This window comes from Anabrus simplex, chromosome X, assembly GCF_040414725.1.
Source record: "Anabrus simplex isolate iqAnaSimp1 chromosome X, ASM4041472v1, whole genome shotgun sequence".
Taxonomy (NCBI): domain Eukaryota; kingdom Metazoa; phylum Arthropoda; class Insecta; order Orthoptera; family Tettigoniidae; genus Anabrus; species Anabrus simplex.
The window spans coordinates 103816377-103839530 of record NC_090279.1 but is presented as its reverse complement, the minus strand read 5'-3'; the positions used below and the strand labels follow the sequence as shown (position 1 = coordinate 103839530).

The following is a 23154-nucleotide window of genomic DNA, read 5'->3' as shown; positions in this document are numbered from 1 at the left end:
TATTCATACTGATGAATTGTCGTTAGCCGAATCCACGGAAAGTGTGTCTATCTCTAATCATCCAGGTTTACTGGCTTCAGACTTTGCACAAGTTTCTAATTCATCCAAGGAATCACCAATCACCTTCTACTTCAGGTATGATAACACGTTCGGTAAAAAGTAACAACAGTGAAAGTGTTGAACCAAATTGCACTATTACTTCCAACAGCATAAAACTAACTGGATCATTATCAAAAAAACGAAGAAGTTTCACACCACCTGCTGGATATCAAACTGCTAACAAAATGTCCCATACATCCAAAGACAATGCTAACAAATCTGTGAAAGTTCTAAGAAAAAAACAACAGTGCATAGTGAAAACTACCAGAAAAATAAAATCAAAGACTGTACCCAAAGATAAATACAAATGGAGACCTGGGTCTTTAGCTGAAAAACCAGACTTTGTACGTAGGGACCTGCAAATTCCTGATACAATCAAAACTCCTTTCGAATATTTTAAAACATTTTTCTCTGATACTTTGGTGGACTTGATTGTTTATAATACCAATCTTTATTCGGTACAAAATAGAGGCAAATCAATCGGTGTTACCAAAGAAGAAATATGTGACTTTATTGCAATTGAAATATTGATGGGCATAGTTTCAATGCCTTCTTACACTGACTACTGGTCTCACAAATTTCGGTATTCAGGAGTAGCTGATGTCATGTCTCTAAAGCGATACCAACAGATAAGACGGTTCATACATTTTGTGAACAATGAGGATGTGAATGATGACAGATACTTTAAAGTTCGACCAGTCTGTGATATTATTAGACAGGGATGTTTATCTATTCCCCAAGAACAGCGTTTCTCAATTGATGAAATGATCATTCCATACAAAGGAAGGAAAGCAGGTTCTAGAAAGCAGTATTGTCCGAAAAAACCTAAGAAGTGGGGTTTCAAAATGTTTGTTTTGGCTGGCATCAGTGGAATTGTATACGATTTTGTGTTGTATGGCGGTGAGAATACATTCCTTGGATACACTTTTAGTGAAAAGGAGTCTCAATTTGGTCTTGGAGGAAAAGTTGTGATTGCACTATGTAAATCTATTGTCGATAGTCCTTTATCAATAGTGTACTTCTATAATTATTTCACCTCAGTAGATTTGATTCATTACCTGAGAAATGAATTTGGGATTTTCAGCCTTGGAGTAATAGCCAGCTACAGAACACAAAGTTACGACTTGCCTGATCAGAAAGAGCTAAAGGAAAGGGGGAGAGGATCCATCAGCCAGATTGTTTCAGAAGAGGAAAAAATTAACATTGTTCGATGGCAAGACAATAAGCCTGTGACTATCATAAGCTCTTTTGCTGATGCTTACCCTGTCAGTAAAGTAAAGAGATACTCAAAAGAACTGAAACAAAGAGTTGAAGTAGATTGCCCAAATGTTGTGAAAGAATATAACACCCATATGGGTGGTGTTGACATTGCAGGCATGCTAGTTGCACTCTATAGAATTTGGCTCAAAACAAAACGTTGGTATCTTCAGATTTTTGCACAGATGATAGACATCTGCCTCAATAATGCCTGGTGGTTACAGAGGAGAGAACTACGCCTGAAAGGTCTCAAAAACAAGATGACACTGAAAGAGTTTCGATACGAAATATATCAGTGTCTTCTGAAATGTAACAGAACGAGAGAAAATGGAAGAAATATGAAAAAAATGAACCTCCCAGAGAAGATAATAAAGGAGCCATCAGTTCCAAGACCATCAGAAGATGTCCGCCATGACTTTGTTGCACACTTCCCAGTTTATACAACGAGAGGGAGGTGTAGATATTGTGTGAAAGGAAAATCAGTAATCCAGTGCAGTAAGTGCGAAGTAAGATTATGTTTAAAGGAAAACAGTAATTGCTTCGTAGGATTCCACAATAAATTGTGAAATTGTAAAATTAACAGTGAAACAGTAAGTTGTAAGTTGTGAAAAAGATGAAAAAGATGAAAAAGATGAAAAGATGAAACAGTGAATATAAAATTCCAGACTAAAAACCACTGTATACAGTGCTTTTAGGCAAAATTTGGCATATACCTTGTTTTGGGTTTGTTTTATGTTTTTTGATTATGTAAAGTATTACAATGTTTAATAAAATTAATTCTACTACGATGAAGTTCTTAAATATAGTATATGATTGACTAAAATTTATTGATTTTCCCTCTACCTTATATTCTCTAATACTTAGCAATGTGCCATTTTTGGCACACACAAAACAGTGGTTATGTTCTCTACAACTTAGCAATGTGCCAAAAATGGCACATACAAGAAAGTGGGTTTAAGGAATTCAAACATTTTAAAAAATATTTTTCCCACATTCCTTAGCATCAATATATGCAATAAAAAGTATAAAACTATTTGTACACAACATTATTTTTCTCTGCCAATTTAAGGGTTAATGTGCCCGTCTATGCAGGAGGAAGAGAGGAGTAGTTGTGGAACGTAAAGTGACATAATATATAAGTAGTTCCTTTCTACCTTTCAGTTTTTCGTGAAAAATAACCAGAAAAGTAATAAATGGTCTCCTATAAGCTTCTAAATGGTTTTCTTATTTTTCGGAACAAAATAAATAAAATATATCTCTTCCAACTTTTGCAACCATTAGTTAGTGAACAAATCGCACACGTGGATGAACTGGCAGCAACCAATCGTGAGTTAGCAAGAAATTTTTAAACACAACTGGAAAGCATCAAGAAGGATACATCGATACGGTCATGAAATGGACAACTTGTAATGCGTTTCTATGTCGAGGGCTGCAATGCCATATATTGGAGGGTATTTGGTAAGAGTTGTCAAAGACCACATGCCATGTCGGGAGTGTTTTGATAAAATTAGTAGTATCCAGAGTCCATCTCCACTAACGTCATTAATAAAAATCAAAGACAGTGGTGGTCTCTGGTATCCAAAGCCAAGTTTCGTTTCACTGCTGATGAAACTGGGGCAAGTAACGGACGAAATGATATCGGTAACGCTGGGGATTCCAAAAATAGCACAAACATTAACTTAAATACTGTTGCCACATGTTGCTAAAAATCCTATTCTACAGTGTGGGAAAAGTGATCATCCTGAGGAACTAAGCTGAATAACACTGCTGAAGTTTCTGCGCCCCTCTGTCACTATAGTTCCGTTTTTATGAGTTTCGACTTGACAGTTAGCCAAAAGTCAGACGGTGGTGCCAAATTGCTACGAATACAAACAGCTGATTTAAAATACACAACACGAACAGAAATTTAAATACTGGAATATAAGTCCATAATTGGTTATTTTTTGTAGCAACATACATGATTCACATAAGTTGAACAACAATACATTTCAGATAAGGCTACAAGATAAAAATATGTCAATGCTTGAACAGATAAAACGTGAGAAAATTAAATTTCTACTCACAATGTACAAGATCTCGCATTGCTGTTAGGTTCAGTTTCCCGTAACGAATGAAATAATCCTACAAAGCGAAAATACACTAATTTCTGAGTCGCTATCGGCATTGTCATCGCCTGTTGAAGTTTCACTCTCGCTTGACCCTAAAGAGATAATAGTCTTCAACATAATCGTCTGTGAGACTTTCTTTCTCCCAAGCTTTAATCATATCGGATTTCGTGTGTCTCACAACGTTGCTCCAGTGCTCCGAACTTATATGGCTTACGGCTTTGAGAATAAGTCTTTCAACTTCCGAAACTGTGAAGAGTCTGTTATTCTCAGCTACATAATCCTTCACTTGGGCCCGAATCAGTTGTATGGCGTTAAAATGGCAATGGGTGAGTGGAAGGTGAACTACTTTATGCCCGTTCCTTCTGGCTATTTCATCCACCACATAAACTGGGCACTGGGGCTTGTTTTGTTTCAAGAGATGCATAAGATCCCCCTTCCCCATGTCATCGCAAACCAAAATATTGTGCTCCTTCAACCATTTAATCAACTCACTCTTTCTAGCCGCCATTGTTGGTGCTTTGTCAAGAATGACTCCCTAACATTACAATCAATTTCCCGGGCCTGGCTCCTTAGTGGAGTACCACATTCGAAGGGCTTTCTTCTCTTGGGAGCTTCATCCTTAGACGTAAGCGTCTACATGACAAAATATCAAATTCACGCATGGGCCTAAAATTACCCTACTATATAACTACCGATCAAAATTTTAAACTAAGCTACTATATAAACTAGATCACCTGTTACACACTATTCACTACAATACAACGTGCTATATTATTAAAATACTAAACAATACATTTATAAACTCTACACTATGAAATATAAACGAACAGCAACCTAGCACAAAGACACACAAACCGAGCGAGTTGGCTGTGCGCGTAGAGGCGCGTGGCTGTGAGCTTGCATCCGGGAGATAGTAGGTTCGAATCCCACTATCGGCAGCCCTGAAAATGGTTTTCCGTGGTTTCCCATTTTCACACCAGGCAAATGCTGGGGCTGTACCTTAATTAAGGCCACGGCCGCTTCCTTCTAACTCCTAGGCCTTTCCTATTCCATCGTCGCCATAAGACCTATCTGTGTCGGTGAGACGTAAAGCTCATAGAAAAAAAAAAGACACACAAAGACCGTGAAAAGAACTGAGCACAATACAACACGTGGTTACAGTAAACAACAGATCGACAACACTGCTAACCGGAACTAGAATCTAACGCACTCTGTCGGAGCGATCGGCTGCCTATGATTGGCTGTTGATTAATTCACTTACTGTCCGCCAAAAGGCAGCGCTCAAACGTCAAGTCGAAACTCGTGATAACTGAACTATAACTACACTAATGGTATGACAGATGAGTATTGCCGAGAATACTTCTTGAGAAGAAAAACTATTTATAAGAAGAAAATATCAAGGAAAATGCTTAGTTGTTCATTTTCACTGAAAATCTACGGTGCGGTAGTAAAAATATCTAGTACAGAACTTATATTCTTTTAAATGCCAGACATAAAAATTTAGACAGTTATGTGTGTTATCTGAAATGAAAATCCACACCTGAATTGAACTCCTAGAGACTAAAGGTGAACATTTATTATTTTCTGCTTCATTCTGCTCAGTAACATATATAATATACAGGAAGTATAGTGTAGAGGTAAATTTGTGCTGGTTTTTAACTCCCATGAGTGCTGATGTGAGGTGGTATACTAGTGCTGCAGTGGTCAAGACGCGCACTGCCAGACGGACACTGTTTCTGAAGAGAGCACTGTGAGTGAGCAGTAGGCTAAGCTTGTGCATACCGTGGAGGCCACTACGTAGGCTACTTGGAGCCACCGGCAGTGCCACTGTGGTTCCCTATGGGAATCAACATCTATATCGCATACCACTTAGTCGAGCTCGTCTTCTTTCTCCCAATTCTTCCCAGCCCAGTCTATGCAACATTTTTGTAACTCTACTCTTGTCGGAAATCACTCGGAACAAAGCGCATAGGCATACCGTGGAAGGACAAATATTTCAACGATATCATTCTTTTCTTTCAGCACTTTTCTCACTGCCGTATTCCACCACGGTGTCTCTTTTTCTTTCACTCTTGTAGATGTCCTGCCACAAGCACTCTGTGATGCGCTAACAAATGCCTTTTTTAAATGACCCACTCCTCTTCTACATTTTCCACTTCAGTAACTGGGATTAGTTGCTTCAATATCTCATGAAAATCTTGTACATTTTTGTCTTTCAGTTTCCATATTTTTATTTTGCTTTCTCGTATCTCTTTTAGCTTTTCTATTTTTCCAACCGTAATTTTGTCACTTCAACTCTATGGTCCTCATCAAATACTTCTCCTGGTAAAGATGTCACATCCATCAACTTCCTGCAATTAGTTCTTTCCACCAAAAAGTAGTCAATTACTGATTTTGTTCTCCTGTCACCCCAGCCATATCTCGTATTTTTCCTGCTGTTTTTCTTTCAAAACCATGTATCCCCCCAATAAGTCCATTCCTTTCACAGTAGTCGACTAGTTCCTCTCTTTTGCGATTCTTTCTCCCATATCCATATGGTCCAGTGACTTCTTCCTTTCTGTGTCTCTTGTTTCCGACCTGTGCATTCAGATCTCCCATAATAACCACTTCCACACCTGAAATTTCTCGTTCTACTTTCTCCAAGAATCCTTCAATATCTTCTTTCCTGTTTCCCGTCTGTGGTGCATACACTTGTATGAAGTCCATCGCTTCATGTTTAGCCTAATCTTCATTATTCTGTCACTCACACATTCTACCGCCTCAATATACCCCTCCAATTTCTTCAAAATGATTAGTCCCACTCTGTTTATTGCCTCTTGGCCACTACTCCAGATATAATGTGTATCCTTTCCTCAATTTCATTCTTCCATTACCTTTCCATTTCACTTCACTCAGTCCCATCATTTCCACCTTTTCCTTCTCCATGAAATCTACTACTTCCTCCGCCGGTCACCCATTTTTCACATTTCTCCCAGTACTCTGAGAACTGCACGTCGCTTTAAGCAGGGGACGTCCTAGCCTTTTCCAAGGTTGATCTCCTGGTACCGTATCATGTATAGGCTATTACCGTATTTACGCGAATAATACCCGCACATTTTTTTTAAAAAAATTTGAGGCACGAAATTGGGGTGCGGGTTTTATTTGCGTCAATGTTGGCTATTCTTTTTCAAAATCAGCCTTCCTAAAGTTAGGGTGCGGGGATTATTTGGTGGCAGGGATTATTCTCGTAAATACGGTATTACAGTGGGGTCGCCACTCCCAAAGGCATTTTATACCTATTGCCAGGTGTTATTCTAGGCCGCTCCACTGGAGTACAGACGCTACACATTTCCCTCTTCCGTCACCAATGCCGTACCGAAGTCCACCTTCTCCACCACTGATGCCGTTGGGGTCTTCACCCATACCATGGGCTTGGGCAATGCATATTTGTGACCCTAGAGAGAGGGTGCCCCAGTATTTGAAAGCCCCCAGGAACTGGGCTGCCTGTTGGTCCGCGGATTGTATTGGGTTTCAACCAGCCCTACTGAATTGTAGGGTCCCTCTATCCGCCACCCGGGGACGCGCCCTCTAGGGGTTAACAGGCTCCCCCGAGGGTTTTTCACTAACCTATCCTAACCTATTGAGATCAGTGGTGGTGTCACGTAGGATACTAGAGGTTTAAGGGCCGCTTCACGGCTTTAACCTGCAGGCTTATTGCCCCAGACCCCCAGGGCAATGGTCTTGTCACTAGAGTATTACGTGACGTCACCTGAGCTCGCTTTCGCACACCGGGTACGGAAGTGTGATATCTAGAAGTAGCATCATGGTAAATGAAGTGTAAGTTTTGTTTGCTGATATGCTGTGTTTGTTTTTCAGATGCTAAAAAATGGAAAGATAAATTTGAAGAAGCGAAGGCTATTGTGGAAAAGAGCTGTCTCTATGACAGAAATGGTAAGTTTGTTCTAATCTTACTGTGACCTGTGATTCAGCTGCTTCTGTATTGATTAGAAATAGCGTAATTTTGGCTTCATGATAGTCTGTCCTCTGCTTTCTTTCTCAGTTATATCGGCTTCTTTCAGGCACTCGCGTAGGCTAGGCTGTCAACATTTCGAAGCCTTAACCATCGAGATGTGGTCTCTGCAACTGTGAAATATCTAGTCCCACGTTCCTTTTTTAGAAATCCATTTAAGAGTTTGTTTGCATATAATACCCTCCTGGCTTTACAATCAGGTAACCACTATGTTTATCTTGCTTCTGTTAGTATTAGTGTGGCTGTGATAGTAAGCAGTCTCATTTTATAGTGGTTTATAGCCAGAAACAGCACAATAAATCCTGCAGAACCTACTGTCGGACAGTCTTGATACAGTGAAACTTGGTTGACACATTAATGACGGGCTACGTTAATTAACTTAGTTTTGTGTTTGTGCACGGGTGGCTGGCTACATAAATTAACGTTTTCTCACATTGCTTCATTCTTGTGTGATTTTATCCTCTCCGCCGTTTATTAATCGAAATATTTTGTGTTGTTTACAAACTAAAGTCTTTATTGATCGGAATGTAAATAGATTATTCTTTTCTTGACTATGCTTTCGGCACAGGAAGTGTGGTTCCATAACACTCAGTGTCCGCGTGACCAAGTGTATTGTCAGGTGTCAGCATGGCGCGCCGTAGCAAAGACAGCTTGAACGATGATGAAATATTTGGAGAATCGCATGGTGATAGTTTATCTGATGTAGATATTGATTGTGAAAAGTATTAGTGATTGTGAAGATGTGTGTCCATCATCAAAATACACGCGCATAAGTGAAATGAACATTTGAAAGCACACGGATTAACAATAAATAAATCGAAAACTGTTACTATTGTCTGTCAACAGGCAGAAGAAGAAAGGAAAAATAATGCTGGAAGGTACACAACTGGAAACAGTAGACCAATATAAATATCTTGGGTGCATCATTTCAAGTGATAACAGAATACAGCATGAGATTAACAACCGCATTCAAAAATCAGCTCAGTTTTACCATCAAGTTCAGAACCTCCTCTGGAACGAACAAGTTCCCTTAAGATCAAAGCAGATTCTATTCCAATCATACTTCACCCCCATAATAACATATGGCCTAGAAACCTGCACAACAACCCAACAAGTGGACAGCAAACTACAAGCTGCAGAAATGAAGTTCCTACGAACTATGGTACAGAAGACAAAAAGGGACAGGGTAAGGAATGAAAGAATAAGGGAGCAAGCTGGTGTGTACCCATCCCTGAATGAAAAAGTGACAAGGGCCCGTTTGAAATGGTTTGGCAATGTCAAACGAATGGACGATGGAAGGACAGCAAAACAATGGCTACACACAGTCGTGGCCGGAAAACGACCGGTAGGAAGACCTAGGAAGAGATGGCTGGACCAAGTGAAAGAGGACAGGAACAAGAGGAATCAGCTGGGATGTCGTCTTGAGAGAAGAGTGGTACATGGACAGACAGAAGTGGAGAGTGCTCGTAAACCACACCCGGGCAACTGGAGTGGAAAACTGATGATGATGATGAAGTGAAATTCCGACATTCCGTTCAGACGAGTCTGTTGACGGCGACAATAATACGAGTGAAGATGCTGGTGATAATAGTAAGATTGAGGTTGATGGATGGACAAATAAGGATGAAAACAAAGTCCTAGAACTATTTATATGTTTTACAGGCCTCACTTTTACGACCAGTAATTCCGCGAGTATCCCGGAGGTAGTAGATCATTCCCTAGGCGATGACTTGCGTCAGCTTCTAGTGGAACAATCAAATCTCTATTACGAACAAAATTTCGGGAGGTATAAAACCTCCCCCACATCCCAGAAGTGGAAAAATATAAATGTGGTGGAAGGAAAATGTGCCCTCAGAAACCCTGCAGATTATGCGCTGCAAACAAGAAACACAAGCACACAAGATACATCTGCTTGGCTTGTCAAGTTCCTTTGCACAAGGGCAGCTGCTTCACGCAATATCACATTAAAATCAAGTACTAGAATCACTGGTAAGTGCTCTCACCAGGTTTCAGTAATTTATTTCATGTCATTTAAAAGTTACATGTATTTATATTTCATTCTACTTCTCAAGCTAGGTGTGCTTCTGTTGCCGGTCCACAGGAAAGAATGGATTAGTGCGCGCCTGGACAACAATGTGTTAAGAAGTTCCCGCATAAGAAGTGTGATATTCTTGGCCCCTTGATCAGCTGCATTAAGATATACGCATATTTTTCCTGTTTAAAGTGTTGTAAATATATTTTCCGGTTAAACAGTTCAGATTTTAGAACCCCTTGATATAGAAAACATCCACTCAAAGCAGCCAATGGTTAGACCTTGCAATGTTTTTAATCTTGATGAATTCACACTTTTTTTTACCAGCTTATCCCATATAAGTCCCTAGTTTTGAAGGGAGAATCCTGCCACAGGGTAAAATTAAGTAAAGTGCGAGTTACAGTATTGGTTGTTGCTAATATGGCAGGAACTGAAAAACCACCTCATCTGATGCGAGGGAAGTCTAGGAAGCTACGTAGTTTTAAAAAATGTCAGGACTTTACCGTGCAAGTACACCAGCAACAAATCAGCTTGAAGAGTATATGCAGGCATTAGATGCCAGAACAGGAAGATTGTGGTGTTTATGGACCAGTGCCGTGCTCATCCCGAGAAGTGGCCTCGTTTAAGGAACATCAAGGTAGAATTTTTTCCACCGAATACATCGGTACTAGAGCCCATGGACCAAGGAATCATTAAGGTATTGATGCAGAGGTACCGAAAATCAGTTGTGCGCCATATGCTGCTACGCATGGAAGCGGACAAACCCATCTACAAAACATCTCTTTTGGACACAATGCATTTCATTGCCCCATTATGGGATTCGGTGGAGCCTGTAATAATAGCAAATTGCTTCAAGAAAGCAGGCTTCGGTGGTGGTATCAACAGCATTGTTATGGAAGTTGGTGATGAAGAGCCTGGGTGCTGGAAAACCGTACAGGAGAAGATGGTGATTGCCAGTAGTTTCAACAACTTCACTGCCATTGATGATATGGTAAACACTTCCGAGGAGCAGACCATCGATCAGATTTGCAAGGAAATTCAGGCAGGAGATTGAAGAAGAAGAATTGAGAAAGAGCATGATAACGGTAGGTCTCTTGTTCCTGTTTGTGATTTTTTAAAAGTAGGTGAACGACTTTGAAAAGTGTCTATGGATCTTAATACACCTTCTGAAGCGCTGCGTACTCCTGAAAAACGAAGACCAAGACATCACTAGATGCATTTCAAAAGGATGCGACAAGACGACGTATTTATAGTTATTACATGAGGAGGGAATTTCCCACGCATGATAAACTACTTTCTTCTTTGGACGAATCTTTCTTATTCATTGGAGGAAAGACTAGTCTAATTAAAATACTGAGAGAACTTGGAGTATTCCCTTTGGATTCGTTGATATGAGTACATAATTTGTTTAATTTTATTGCAATATTTTATTATTTCGGCACTACTATTTTATGAGCATATTGTTTTATTGTAAGAGCGACGTTTTTATTACCACTGTAATACTATTCTCAGGATTTTATTTTTTTATTTTCACTTACCGTATTTTAAATACATTGATACAATTTACAGAGTTTGGGTTTTAATGTTATTATTTTATGTTACATTTATAGTCTACTATTATTAAATTAGAGTTATTCTACTCTCTGAGTGTGCTTAATTTTGACTGGAATGTTGTGTTATTATATTTATGCTGTTCCTGGAGTGTGCCTAATTTTGACTGGAATGTTGTGTTATTATATTCATGCTGTTCCTGGAGTGTGCTTAATTTTGACTGGAATGTTGTGTTATTATATTTATGCTGTTCCTGGAGTGTGCTTAATTTTGACTGGAATGTTTTGTTATTATATTTACACGGTTCTTGGAGTGTACTTAATTTTGATTGGAATGTTCTTTAATTATATTTACGCTGTTCTTGGAGTGCGGTTAATTTTGACTGGAACATTTTGTTATTATGATTACACTATTTTTGGTTTTCAATATATTAGACGTAATTTTCGCGTATTTCCGTACGCATTTCCATCGCGTAAACAGAAAATATGATCTACGTATGCGTGAATTTTTTTTTTTTTTTTTTCTACGGGCCTTACGTCGCACCGACACAGATAGGTCTTACGGCGACGATGGGATAGGAAGGGCCTAGGAGTTGGAAAGAAGCGGCTGTGCCCTTAATTAAGGTACAGCCCCAGCATTTGCCTGGTGTGAAAATGGGAAACCATGGAAAACCATGTTCAGGGCTGCCGACAGTGGGATTCGAACCCACGATCTCCCGGATGCAAGCTCACAGCCGCACGGCCAACTCGCCCGGTATGTGAAATATTTTAGGAGTTTGTGTTTGTTTATATCGAACAGTTCAAATTCTGCAACCAACATCCAACAACAAATTGCCTCTCAGCGACACATCAGGTATGTAACATAACATTTACTCTTCATTACTTACTATGATCTCTTCTTACACACCAACTAATACTATTAACATCTCGATTACAGATAACTTCCACTTCATACAACACAACTTTCAACAACACGCTACACTCCACTACGGCTCCTCTTCGCAGACAGAATGAGAAGATGCCTCGTTCCAGCTACAACGCTCTGACTCTGTAGTTACCCTATACATTCTAATCTCTCCACTGCAATTCATAGCATATGCAACTCCATTCTATTTCACCAGACCAGCAACAAAAAACAGTAACTTCGTCCCAAGGTCCTTCATACTTTCATTCACGAAATAATACCAATTTAAGTCTCACTGGCATCTCACACCGATGTTTTCACACATCATTCCAAGCTACAAGAAGTTAACTAAGAAAAAGCGAAGGATTCAACCCGCAACATATTTCCAATAATACAATTACCTACAAATAACTGCCATCATTGTTGCCATTCAAATGCACCGTATACTCAGTGACACCCATTGAGTCTCCGTCCACGCTGACCAGTTCACCGTACCGAACCCGGTGCTTCAACCAGACAACTTTCTGTTTGATGCCTATAGAACCTCATTTGGCTGTGGAATATTTTCCCTGCCCCCTGTGATTATAAACTAAGATTAAACCACTCTGCATATTTCTGATACGTCAATGCTACAATCATCTTCCAACGATTAAAACAATGGGACACACTTGGTACTAGACTCTTTTATATCCTTGCACACCAAGCTGCTCTCTCGTAAATATGTATATAAACTGTAAATTCTCAACTGTTCAATTGGATAATGTAAAGTTACTGTATAGTTACCAACCATTGACAGTAATTTTTGTCACAAACATTGACGCCGAGCACTATACCCTTTCCCCCCTGACTGTTATACTGTAAATAATTTTATAAACTTTATAATTTCCTATGAGTGCGTCAATTATTCTTCAGAGCACCACTGCTGAACTCTGCTACAATTACCCAGTAATTTTAAGCATTGGTGCCGACGTCTTATTCTATAAACTTATATTGTTTAACCATCACCGTTGTACAAGTGTTTCTTGTACTTAATTTTCCCATTGTAATGTGTATTAATATGTGCATGTTAAATACTAATCAGGTACCTGATTTTTACCTTGAGGAGGTAATTTGACTGATGATGCCCACAATGAAGGGTGAAACATGTCTCAAGTGGAATTAATAATAAATTCCTAAATGTAAAATTTATATGTATTGAATAGGTGACAAAATAAACCATTTAGCATCCTATATCCAGTTCATCAGAGGAAGACAGTTTGTAGCCGAAGTATTTAAAAGGAAACAAAGGCAGGATATGGAGGGAATAACAAAATATAGTTGTTTGCAGATGACATAGTTATCTGGGAAGTCAACAAGTGTAAATCCAGCTAGAGGCTTTAAATGACAATACTGAGAAATGTGGTATGAAAATCAGTGTGGAGAAGAACAAAACAGCAGTAATGATAAGAGGAGAAAGAGAAGGAAAAATAGTCATCATTATCAGGAGACAAAACCTTAATTTGTTGAATACTTCAATTATTTGGGAAGTGAAATAATTCAAGTACCAAGGTTGAATCAGGAGATCAGCAGGAGGGTACAAGTGGGAATGTAAGAAACCTGGTGTGGAACAGAGAAAAGGTAAAGAGATAATGTACAAGATGTACTATGCCCCTATACTAATGTATGCATCAGAGACATGAGAGTAAAATTCAGGCCAGTGAGATGAAGTTCGTGAGGAGTATGGGAGGGAAGACGAGGAGAAACAGAGTAAGAAATGTTGAGGTCAGGAAAGAGATAGGGGTAGAAAAACTGAGTGATAACATGGAGAAGAATAAATTGAGATGGTTTGGACATGTTATGAGGACGGAGGAGGGAAGGATACCAGATCAACTGTTGGGGGCTAAGATAGAAGGAAATATGGCTGGAGAAAGGCTTAGAGCAAGATGAATGGACTCTGTAAGAACAGTATAAGAAGATTGGACTGGAATACAATCACTGAGGAGCAACAGTGGAGAAGTACAATAAGTACCCTGACCTGGCAGGAGCTGGACAATCTAGAGGAGCAGAGCAAGATGGATGGACTCTGTAAGAACAGTATAATAAGACTGGACTGGAGTACAATCACTGAGGAGCAACAGTGGAGAAGTACAATAAGTACCCTGACCTGGCAGGAGCTGGACAAGAGAGAGGTCCAGAGCAAGATGGATGGACTCTGTAAGAACAGTATAATAAGACTGGACTGGAGTACAATCACTGAGGAGCAACAGTGGAGAAGTACAATAAGTACCCTGACCTGGCAGGAGCTGGACAAGCTAGAGGAGCAGAGCAAGATGGATGGACTCTGTAAGAACAGTATAATAAGACTGGACTGGAGTACAATCACTGAGGAGCAACAGTGGAGAAGTACAATAAGTACCCTGACCTGGCAGGAGCTGGACAAGCTAGAGGAGCAGAGCAAGATGGATGGACTCTGTAAGAACAGTATAAGAAGACTGGACTGGAGTACAATCACTGAGGAGCAACAGTGGAGAAGTACAATAAGTACCCTGACCTGGCAGGAGCTGGACAATCTAGAGGAGCAGAGCAAGATGGATGGACTCTGTAAGAACAGTATAATAAGACAGTACTGGAGTACAATCACTGAGGAGCAACAGTGGAGAAGTACAATAAGTACCCTGACCTGGCAGGAGCTGGACAAGCTAGAGGAGCAGAGCAAGATGGATGGACTCTGTAAGAACAGTATAAGAAGATTGGACTGGAGTACAATCACTGAGGAGCAACAGTGGAGAAGTACAATAAGTACCCTGACCTGGCAGGAGCTGGACAAGAGAGAGGTCCAGAGCAAGATGGATGGACTCTGTAAGAACAGTATAAGAAGACTGGACTGGAGTACAATCACTAAGGAACAACAGTGGAGAAGTACAATAAGTACCCCGACTTGGCAGGAGCTGGACAAGAGAGAGGTCCAGAGCAAGATGGATGGACTCTGTAAGAACAGTAGAAGAAGACTGGACTGGAATACAATCACTAAGGAACAACAGTGGAGAAGTACAATAAGTACCCTGACCTGGCAGGAGCTGCACAAGAGAGAGGTCCAGAGCAAGATGGATGGACTCTGTAAGAACAGTGTAAGAAGACTGGACTGGAGTACAATCACTAAGGAACAACAGTGGAGAAGTACAATAAGTACCCTGACCTGGCAGGAGCTGGACAAGAGAGAGGTCCAGAGCAAGATGGATGGACTCTGTAAGAACAGTATAAGAAGACTGGACTGGAGTACAATCTCTAAGGAACAACAGTGGAGAAGTACAATAAGTACCCCGACCTGGCAGGAGCTGGACAAGCTAGAGGAGCAGAGCAAGATGGATGGACTCTGTAAGAACAGTATAAGAAGACTGGACTGGAATACAATCACTAAGGAACAACAGTGGAGAAGTACAATAAGTACCCTGACCTGGCAGGAGCTGGACAAGCTAGAGGAGCAGAGCAAGATGGATGGACTCTGTAAGAACAGTATAATAAGACTGGACTGGAATACAATCACTAAGGAACAACAGTGGAGAAGTACAATAAGTACCCTGACCTGGCAGGAGCTGGACAAGCTAGAGGAGCAGAGCAAGATGGATGGACTCTGTAAGAACAGTATAAGAAGACTGGACTGGAGTACAATCACCAAGGAACAACAGTGGAGAAGTACAATAAGTACCCCGACCTGGCAGGAGCTGGACAAGCTAGAGGAGCAGAGCAAGATGGATGGACTCTGTAAGAACAGTATAAGAAGACTGGACTGGAGTACAATCACTAAGGAACAACAGTGGAGAAGTACAATAAGTACCCTGACCTGGCAGGAGCTGGACAAGCTAGAGGAGCAGAGCAAGATGGATGGACTGTGTAAGAACAGTAGAAGAAGACTGGACTGGAATACAATCACTAAGGAACAACAGTGGAGAAGTACAATAAGTACCCTGACCTGGCAGGAGCTGGACAAGAGAGAGGTCCAGAGCAAGATGGATGGACTCTGTAAGAACAGTGTAAGAAGACTGGACTGGAGTACAATCACTAAGGAACAACAGTGGAGAAGTACAATAAGTACCCTGACCTGGCAGGAGCTGGACAAAGGGAAATGAAAATTAATATTCCAGTACTTAATTTGTTCTGATCGTAATATTCTCAGTTCATCTGAAATCTTTATAGCCCGTGTGTGTGTCACTGCTGCTGAACATTTGTGAGTCTTAAGATGGGGGTGTTAATTTTATTTTTTTGTTCTCTGCATCTGCTTTGAGTTTTTGGTGAATTTTTGGATCCATAATCCTGCTATCTTCTTAACAAGATTTATCATCACTAGTTTTCATAAAATCTAATTTTATGGCAGTCGCAAGATGTGAAAGATATTCGAAATTCTTTTCTTCAGTGTGCTGGTGACATGGTCAATCTCTCAATAGCCAGTTTCGTTAGGAAGGATTCTGCAGACGCCTTCAACTCTGAAGGATTTTCTGCACATTTTTTAAAAGTATGTGTTTGGACAAGTCTCCTGAAAGTTGGGAAAAATGGTTATTGCGTACACAATTTTGAAGAAAATGGACCTCCAAGATGTGGGGGGTTCTGGAACATTTTACAAGTTTATATTCATATACACCTTGTGGATAACTTTCAGTCACTTTGTGTCTCTTTTACATATTTTTCTAAACACATATTCTCCCTCTCTCAAGATAATACACAAATTGACAGGCTTAATATTTGAAATATCTATGATGTAGGCTTGAAATGAAATAGTTTGAAACAACATTTATCCTTAGATAAGCACAAATATTCATCACATTTTTTAACAGTGTAATTTTGTGTGCTTACAACAACTTTCTCGGTGACAAATTCTACAACAGGCCAGTGGTCATATCCGTTGTATTGCTTGCCAACACCAGGTATCAGAGAAGGTGTGTAAATCTTCTTAGGTGGTTCAGGCATACCATTTTCAACTTCTTCAATTCCTCTATGTCCATCATCCTCTTTTCTTGTTTCTGTAGCAGGGGTGGCCAACCTCGCTTTGGGTATTGACATTCTAAATTTCAGGAGATCTTTGATCTCTCTCTTGCTTCTCTTATTAGCCAGAGCATCTTCCCGATATAGCATCCAGGTCTAGGTCTAGAAAGTGAAGAATTACTTTCACAGTCCATTTTCTGGTTCTGAACCATGTTCGATAGCACTCCACCTGGTGATTGCAAATATCATCCTCGCCCATACACTGGTTGTATTTACAGACAACAGATAGAAAATCCACTTCAACATGTCTGTTTTTTTTCAGCCCTGGAGCATCTTCTCACATGCATCTCTCTGGATGCTTCCCAGCACATGTTGAAGCCATTACCACTTTTTGGTTGTCCATCCACTCTGTTACAACAATCTTCTCATCGCTGCTCACATATTCATTGCTTTCACCCGTATTCATCTTTTTCTGTGACAGTTCTACATCTCGAATCTGTTTTTCATGACTGTGCTTGTTCCCTCAATCCCCTTTTCTAAAAGTACCTGTAGCAGTGGCATAGTTGCAAAGTACCTGTCAAAATATACAAAACTTCCTTGAGGTAGGGAAGAAACAAGCCTCATAATAACTGCTGACCAAGACCAAGTTCCCTATTAACTAGAGGAGTTGACTGACCCTGATATACCTCTAAATCTAGCGCAAGAACTTTGGAAATAGTCAAAACAAAGTTCTTTAGATGAATTGGGCGTGGCTTATTTTTCACATACTGCTTAAGTTTACGCCTCCCGAAGGAAGAAATCAATTGTTCATCAATAGAATAACTACCATTTCCCCGGGGAAGTCGTAAGCACACATCACGCACTTTTTGAATCACAGGTTGCACTTCCCAAAGTACATTCGAGTCAGCATCATTGGGTTTATTTACAGTATTGACTACATGTAGATGTTTACGCAGTATTAAAAATCTGTCTCGTAACATGTAGATTCAGTTGAATACCTTTCTACCAGTACATGGAGAACCTGGGATACTGAATGCAATCCATTAGTACATTAATACCATGAATTTTCTTTAATTCCTGTGGGTTTGTATTGATGAACTTCCCCATTTTTATCACGGAATACATGTTAGTCTTCTCTGCAGCCAAATTGAAGTAGTCGTCATCAAAATAGTCTTCATGGTACTGCAAAGGCGTTCTTTCAGTAGGCGGATTCTGAAAATGAAATGTATGAAATGAATGAAGCCCCCTTCTAGCGCCAAGGATAGGAATTGTGCCAGCTGCCAAAGCCTGTCGCACTCCTCTGGGGCAATGATTAATGAAATGATATTGGAGAGTGTTGCTGGAGTGAAAGATGACAGGGAAAACCGGAGTACCCAGAGAAAAACCTGCCCCGCCTCCACTTTGTTCAACACAAATCTCACATGGAGTGACCGGGATTTGAACTACAAAACCCAGCGGTGAAAGGCCGGTGCACTGCCGCCTGAGTCACGGAGGCTCCCGGATTCTGAAAAGGAAGGGAGAAAATTCAGCATATAATAAAAGGGATTGTAACTGCATTTGTCTTTACCTCAGGACATTTTAATAAAATAGTCAATCGAAAATGCAAATATTCTTACCTGAATATTGGAGTAATCAATAGGCACCGGAGAGTGCTATTTGTTTCTTCTTGTTCATCTGCTTCACTTTCTAAGGGTTCCAATTCTACAGGATGTTTGTAAGTACTTATCACTGTATCATCATCATCATCACTAGATTGTTCATCAATGTCTGAATGATTTAAAAATTCAAATATCAAATCATCATTGAGAAAACCTGGAAATAATACGAGAAATGAAGGAAATGTAAAAAGAACAAATGGTACGTGGTTTTACAGGAGGAAAGAGAAATGTGTAAACATAAATTAAAAGCGGAGTTAAAACCTAACCCCCAAATCTTGGTGGTGCACATTAATGTGAACATGGTGAACACGATAGCAAATATACTCGCATTACACTATTGAAATGTTATTCCATATGCTTTTCTGATTGAAACTAATGTAGATACTTTGCAGAAACAGTTACCTTCGGTGTGTCCAACACGACGTGGCAAGTCCATGTTTACAAGCTTCAGACTCCATCTATTGGTACAGCAGAGAAATAAACAGTTGAAAGAGGACGGCTGAACCCCCAAGCTCGCTGCTGTCCGGTTTGGCGCAGTAAAATGATACTGTTTGAATATTATGAATTTTTAAAGCCAATCCCCAATATTTTGGGGGTGGGTGGTTTAAGGGATGCAAGTTCTGATGATTCTTCTTTCATTTTTGAGGAGCTGATTCATTCTTTCATTTTTAATTTGGAACAGGGTTTGACAAGTGTAAGTGGCTTCTGGGAGAGTTATGGTTTTATAGTGTTGGACCATTGACAGGCAGTTCTTATTTCATATTGACCACATCAGAAATTGGGCTTTATTTCTATTTATCTGTGTTTCTGTGATTTCTCCAAGATACTTAAATTATTGAACTACGTTAAATTTTTGATCATTTATGCTCTACTCTATAACGTAACTAAAATCCATTATGATTGAAAAGAGACAAACATTCTGTTTTTATCATCATCTTGTACTTGTGTTCTGGCAGGTTCAAGAAGCCAGGCTGACCATTCCGAAGATGAGAGCGATGACAGCAAGTTGAGTGACAAGGAGGCATCAGACTCTTCTACTCCAGAGAAATCTCCAGATAAAGAGGAGAAGAAGGAGGAGGAGGAGGAGGAGGAGGAAGAACAGAAGGAACTTACTAAGGACTTAGAGAAACTGAAAGTGGAAGAGAAACCAGTAACGACCGAAGCTGTTTAGGAAACGAAGCTCGATGGGTCAGTATGTACCAAGATGTTGGCAATACTTAGCTACCAATTTCCTCAAGTGCCTTTTTTCAGTTCCTGCAGTTCTAATATTTGATGATTTTGTTTACATTTTGGTTATTGATGGTTTTTTATTTAAAAAAGGGCAAATAATTTTCTTAATAGTGTTAAGACAGAAGAAATTGGTAAAAAGTATTGACAGGAGTTGACTTGCCACCATTTTGTGCCGTGTTTTTTGTATTGCTCTTATGATCGACATTAAAGAATGTACTGACTTTACAGATTTTGTTGTATTTGGAAGTTCAAATCACACGTTGAGTTGGCTACAGTCAACCAGTTTGGAGCAAGAATGTGATAGAAAATGTCTTTGGTTTTCATTTATAATAAACTTTGGCTGCTAGTTTATTTGGAAACATTCTGCTTTCTCCTGTGTGAATGGCACATATTTAAAGCTGGTAAATTATAAATTGTGTAGGGTGGGATGGGTAAACTTATTACAGTAGAACTTGGTTCATTTGTGCCTGAAGGGTTCAGATCAAAGATCAAATTAACCACGGAAGGATGGTGGTGGTGATTTTGGTTTTATGAGGAACTACAGCTAGGAAACCATCCTCTTTAATCATTTTTACACACTATTCTTACTTTAATCCTGAGTTCAAATGATACTTTCTCTTTCAGTCATTCCGAGTTGTAATGACAGTAGACCAAAACAGACTAAGTTTTATGATAAAAAGCACTTCATTTAAACCTAGGAATTTCATTTTTGTCCATATTGAACTGAGAAAGGATGATCGGTCCACCTTTTCAATACAAAAATGTTATAGTTTATTTATAACATGTATTTGTACTTGGAACTAGTTTCAACGCTGATTTGCGTCATCATCAGCCAAAATGTGGGAATAGGCAAGCATTTAGGCATTTATATTACACAAGGTGTTACATTAAACAATACACATCTTACAAGGAGATAAAAACAGGGACGAGTATAGAAACAAATGAATCGTTGAGAAAACAAAAGTTATACATATTAAAAATAACCTTAAACACACTTATTTTGCAGTGCGAAAGTGTTCTTCTTGAATGATTCCTGAATATAAAACACACGCGCACACATTTCTGAAGAGCCAGCAGGCAGGACAAAGTAAAGTGAAACCTTAAGAGTTCTCATTTTTCTATGTTCTGATTAACTAATGAAGCCTCCCTTGAGTTCCTGATAAACATACAAAACAGGAAATTCTCCTTCACTCTCACCAATAGCTATAAAGACCAACGGTAAAATTTAATTTTAAATATTGTGCAGAGATGTGAAAGCATGATTTTGAACGTGATATAACTCCTTCATATAACCCAGTTTTTTACACAAGGTGTTACATTAAACAATACACATCTTACGAGGAGATAAAAACAGGGACGAATGTAGAAACACATGCACTGCAAGTTGTGTGGTTAAGCTTATTTTTAATATGTATAACTTTTGCTTTCTCAACGATGCATTTGTTTCTACATTCGTCCCTGTTTTTATCTCCTCGTAAGATGTGTATTATTTAATGTAACACCTTGTGTAAAAATTGGGTTAAATGAAGGAGTTATATTATATTCAAGATCATGCTTTCACGTCTCTGCACAATATTTAAAATGAAATTTACCGTTGGTCTTTATAGCTATTGGTGAGAGTGAAGGAGAATTTCCTGTTGTGTATGTTTATCAGGAACTCAAGGGAGACTTCATTAGTTAGTCAGATCATAGAAAGAATGATGAACTCTTCTCAGAAGAACTCTTAAGGTTTCACCTTAATTTTTCCCCGCCTGCTGGCTCTTTAGAAGTGTGTGCGCGTGTGTTTTGTATTCATGAATCATTCAAGGCAAATATTTTCGCACTGCAAGATGTGTAGTTAAGCTTATTTTTAATATGTATAACTTTGCTTTCTCAGCGATGCATGTGTTTCTACATTCGTCCCTGTTTTTATCTCCTCGTAAGATGTGTATTATTTAATGTAACACCTTGTGTAAAAAACTGGGTTATATGAAGGAGTTATATCATGTTCAAAATCATGCTTTCACGTCTCTGCACAATATTTAAAATGAAATTTTACCGTTGGTCTTTATAGCTATTGGTGAGAGTGAAGGAGAATTTCCTGTTTTGTATGTTTATCAGGAACTCAAGGGAGACTTCATTAGTTAATCAGAACATAGAAAAATGAGAACTCTTAAGGTTTCACTTTACTTTGTCCTGCCTGCTGGCTCTTCAGAAATGTGTGCACGTATGTTTTATATTCAGGAATCATTCAAGAAGAACACTTTCGCACTGCAAAATAAGTGTGTTTAAGGTTATTTTTAATATGTATAACTTTTGTTTTCTCAACGATTCATTTGTTTCTATACTCGTCCCTGTTTTTATCTCCTTGTAAGATGTGTATTGTTTAATGTAACACCTTGTGTAATATAAATGCCTAAATGCTTGCCTATTCCCACATTTTGGCTGATGATGACGCAAATCAGCGTTGAAACTAGTTCCAAGTACAAATACATGTTATAAATAACCTATAACATTTTTGTATTGAAAAGGTGGACCGTTTAAGTTTTTCCTATCATCCAAAAAGCACTTCAGAAATAAAAAGTACACCTCAGTCATGACACTACAACACTTCGTTTGTAGGTAATTTTGTCTTGTTTCATTGAATTAATTTGCGTTATTAGTTCAAACACCTCCAGTTTGTTTATTCATTTAAACTGATAATCACAATCCATTGTTGCTTAAATGATCTGCTGTTCGTGATGGGTCCGCAAGCCTTCGGTGGCTTCATGGAGTTCTGGGTTTTGGCCTAATGAGCAGATTTTCCCTAGCACCGTTCTACAGCACTAGGCAGTGTTCTATCATCCTTGAACATATGAGAGTTCTAATATGGTATTTTTGTTTCAAATTATACAATAGAATATTTGAATTACACACAAAATGTTAACATTGTGTTATATAGGGATGCCGAAAAGAGTTCGAATTATTTATGATTTCGAATTATAAACATGTGAATTACCTAACTCGATAGCTGCAAAAAAATTTCATGATTGTTCCATATTGAATAGAGAAATATTTAATATTAATATTCCTCGATAGCTGCAGTCGCTTAAGTGCGGCCAGTATCCAGTAATCGGGAGATAGTGGTTTCAAACCCCATTGTCAGCAGCCCTGAAGATGGTTTTCCGTGGTTTCCCATTTTCACACCAGGCAAATGCTGGGGGCTGTACCTTAACTAAGGCCACGGCCGCTTCCTTCCCATTCCTAGGCCTTTCCTATCCCATCGTCGTCATCAGACCTATCTGTGTCGGTGCGACGTAAAGCAAAAAACATGTGAGTTAACCAAATTGTACTGTACTTCTTTTGTTTTCATTTTTAAGTGAGCTTCAGGTA

General features: G+C 39.3%; 1 protein-coding gene across 2 annotated transcripts in view; it reads left to right on the top strand.

Moving 5' to 3' along the window:
• The window catches only part of LOC136886349 (ran-specific GTPase-activating protein), a 78411-nt gene that overhangs the window by 41718 nt on the left and 13539 nt on the right, over positions 1-23154 (top strand). For both annotated transcript variants that reach the window (XM_067159088.2, XM_067159087.2), the window contains exons 5-6: positions 7320-7394; positions 19530-19761. In XM_067159088.2, the coding sequence (XP_067015189.2) occupies positions 7320-7394; positions 19530-19744 (290 nt within the window). In that variant the 3' untranslated portion in view covers positions 19745-19761. The remainder of the gene's footprint in view (positions 1-7319; positions 7395-19529; positions 19762-23154) is intronic.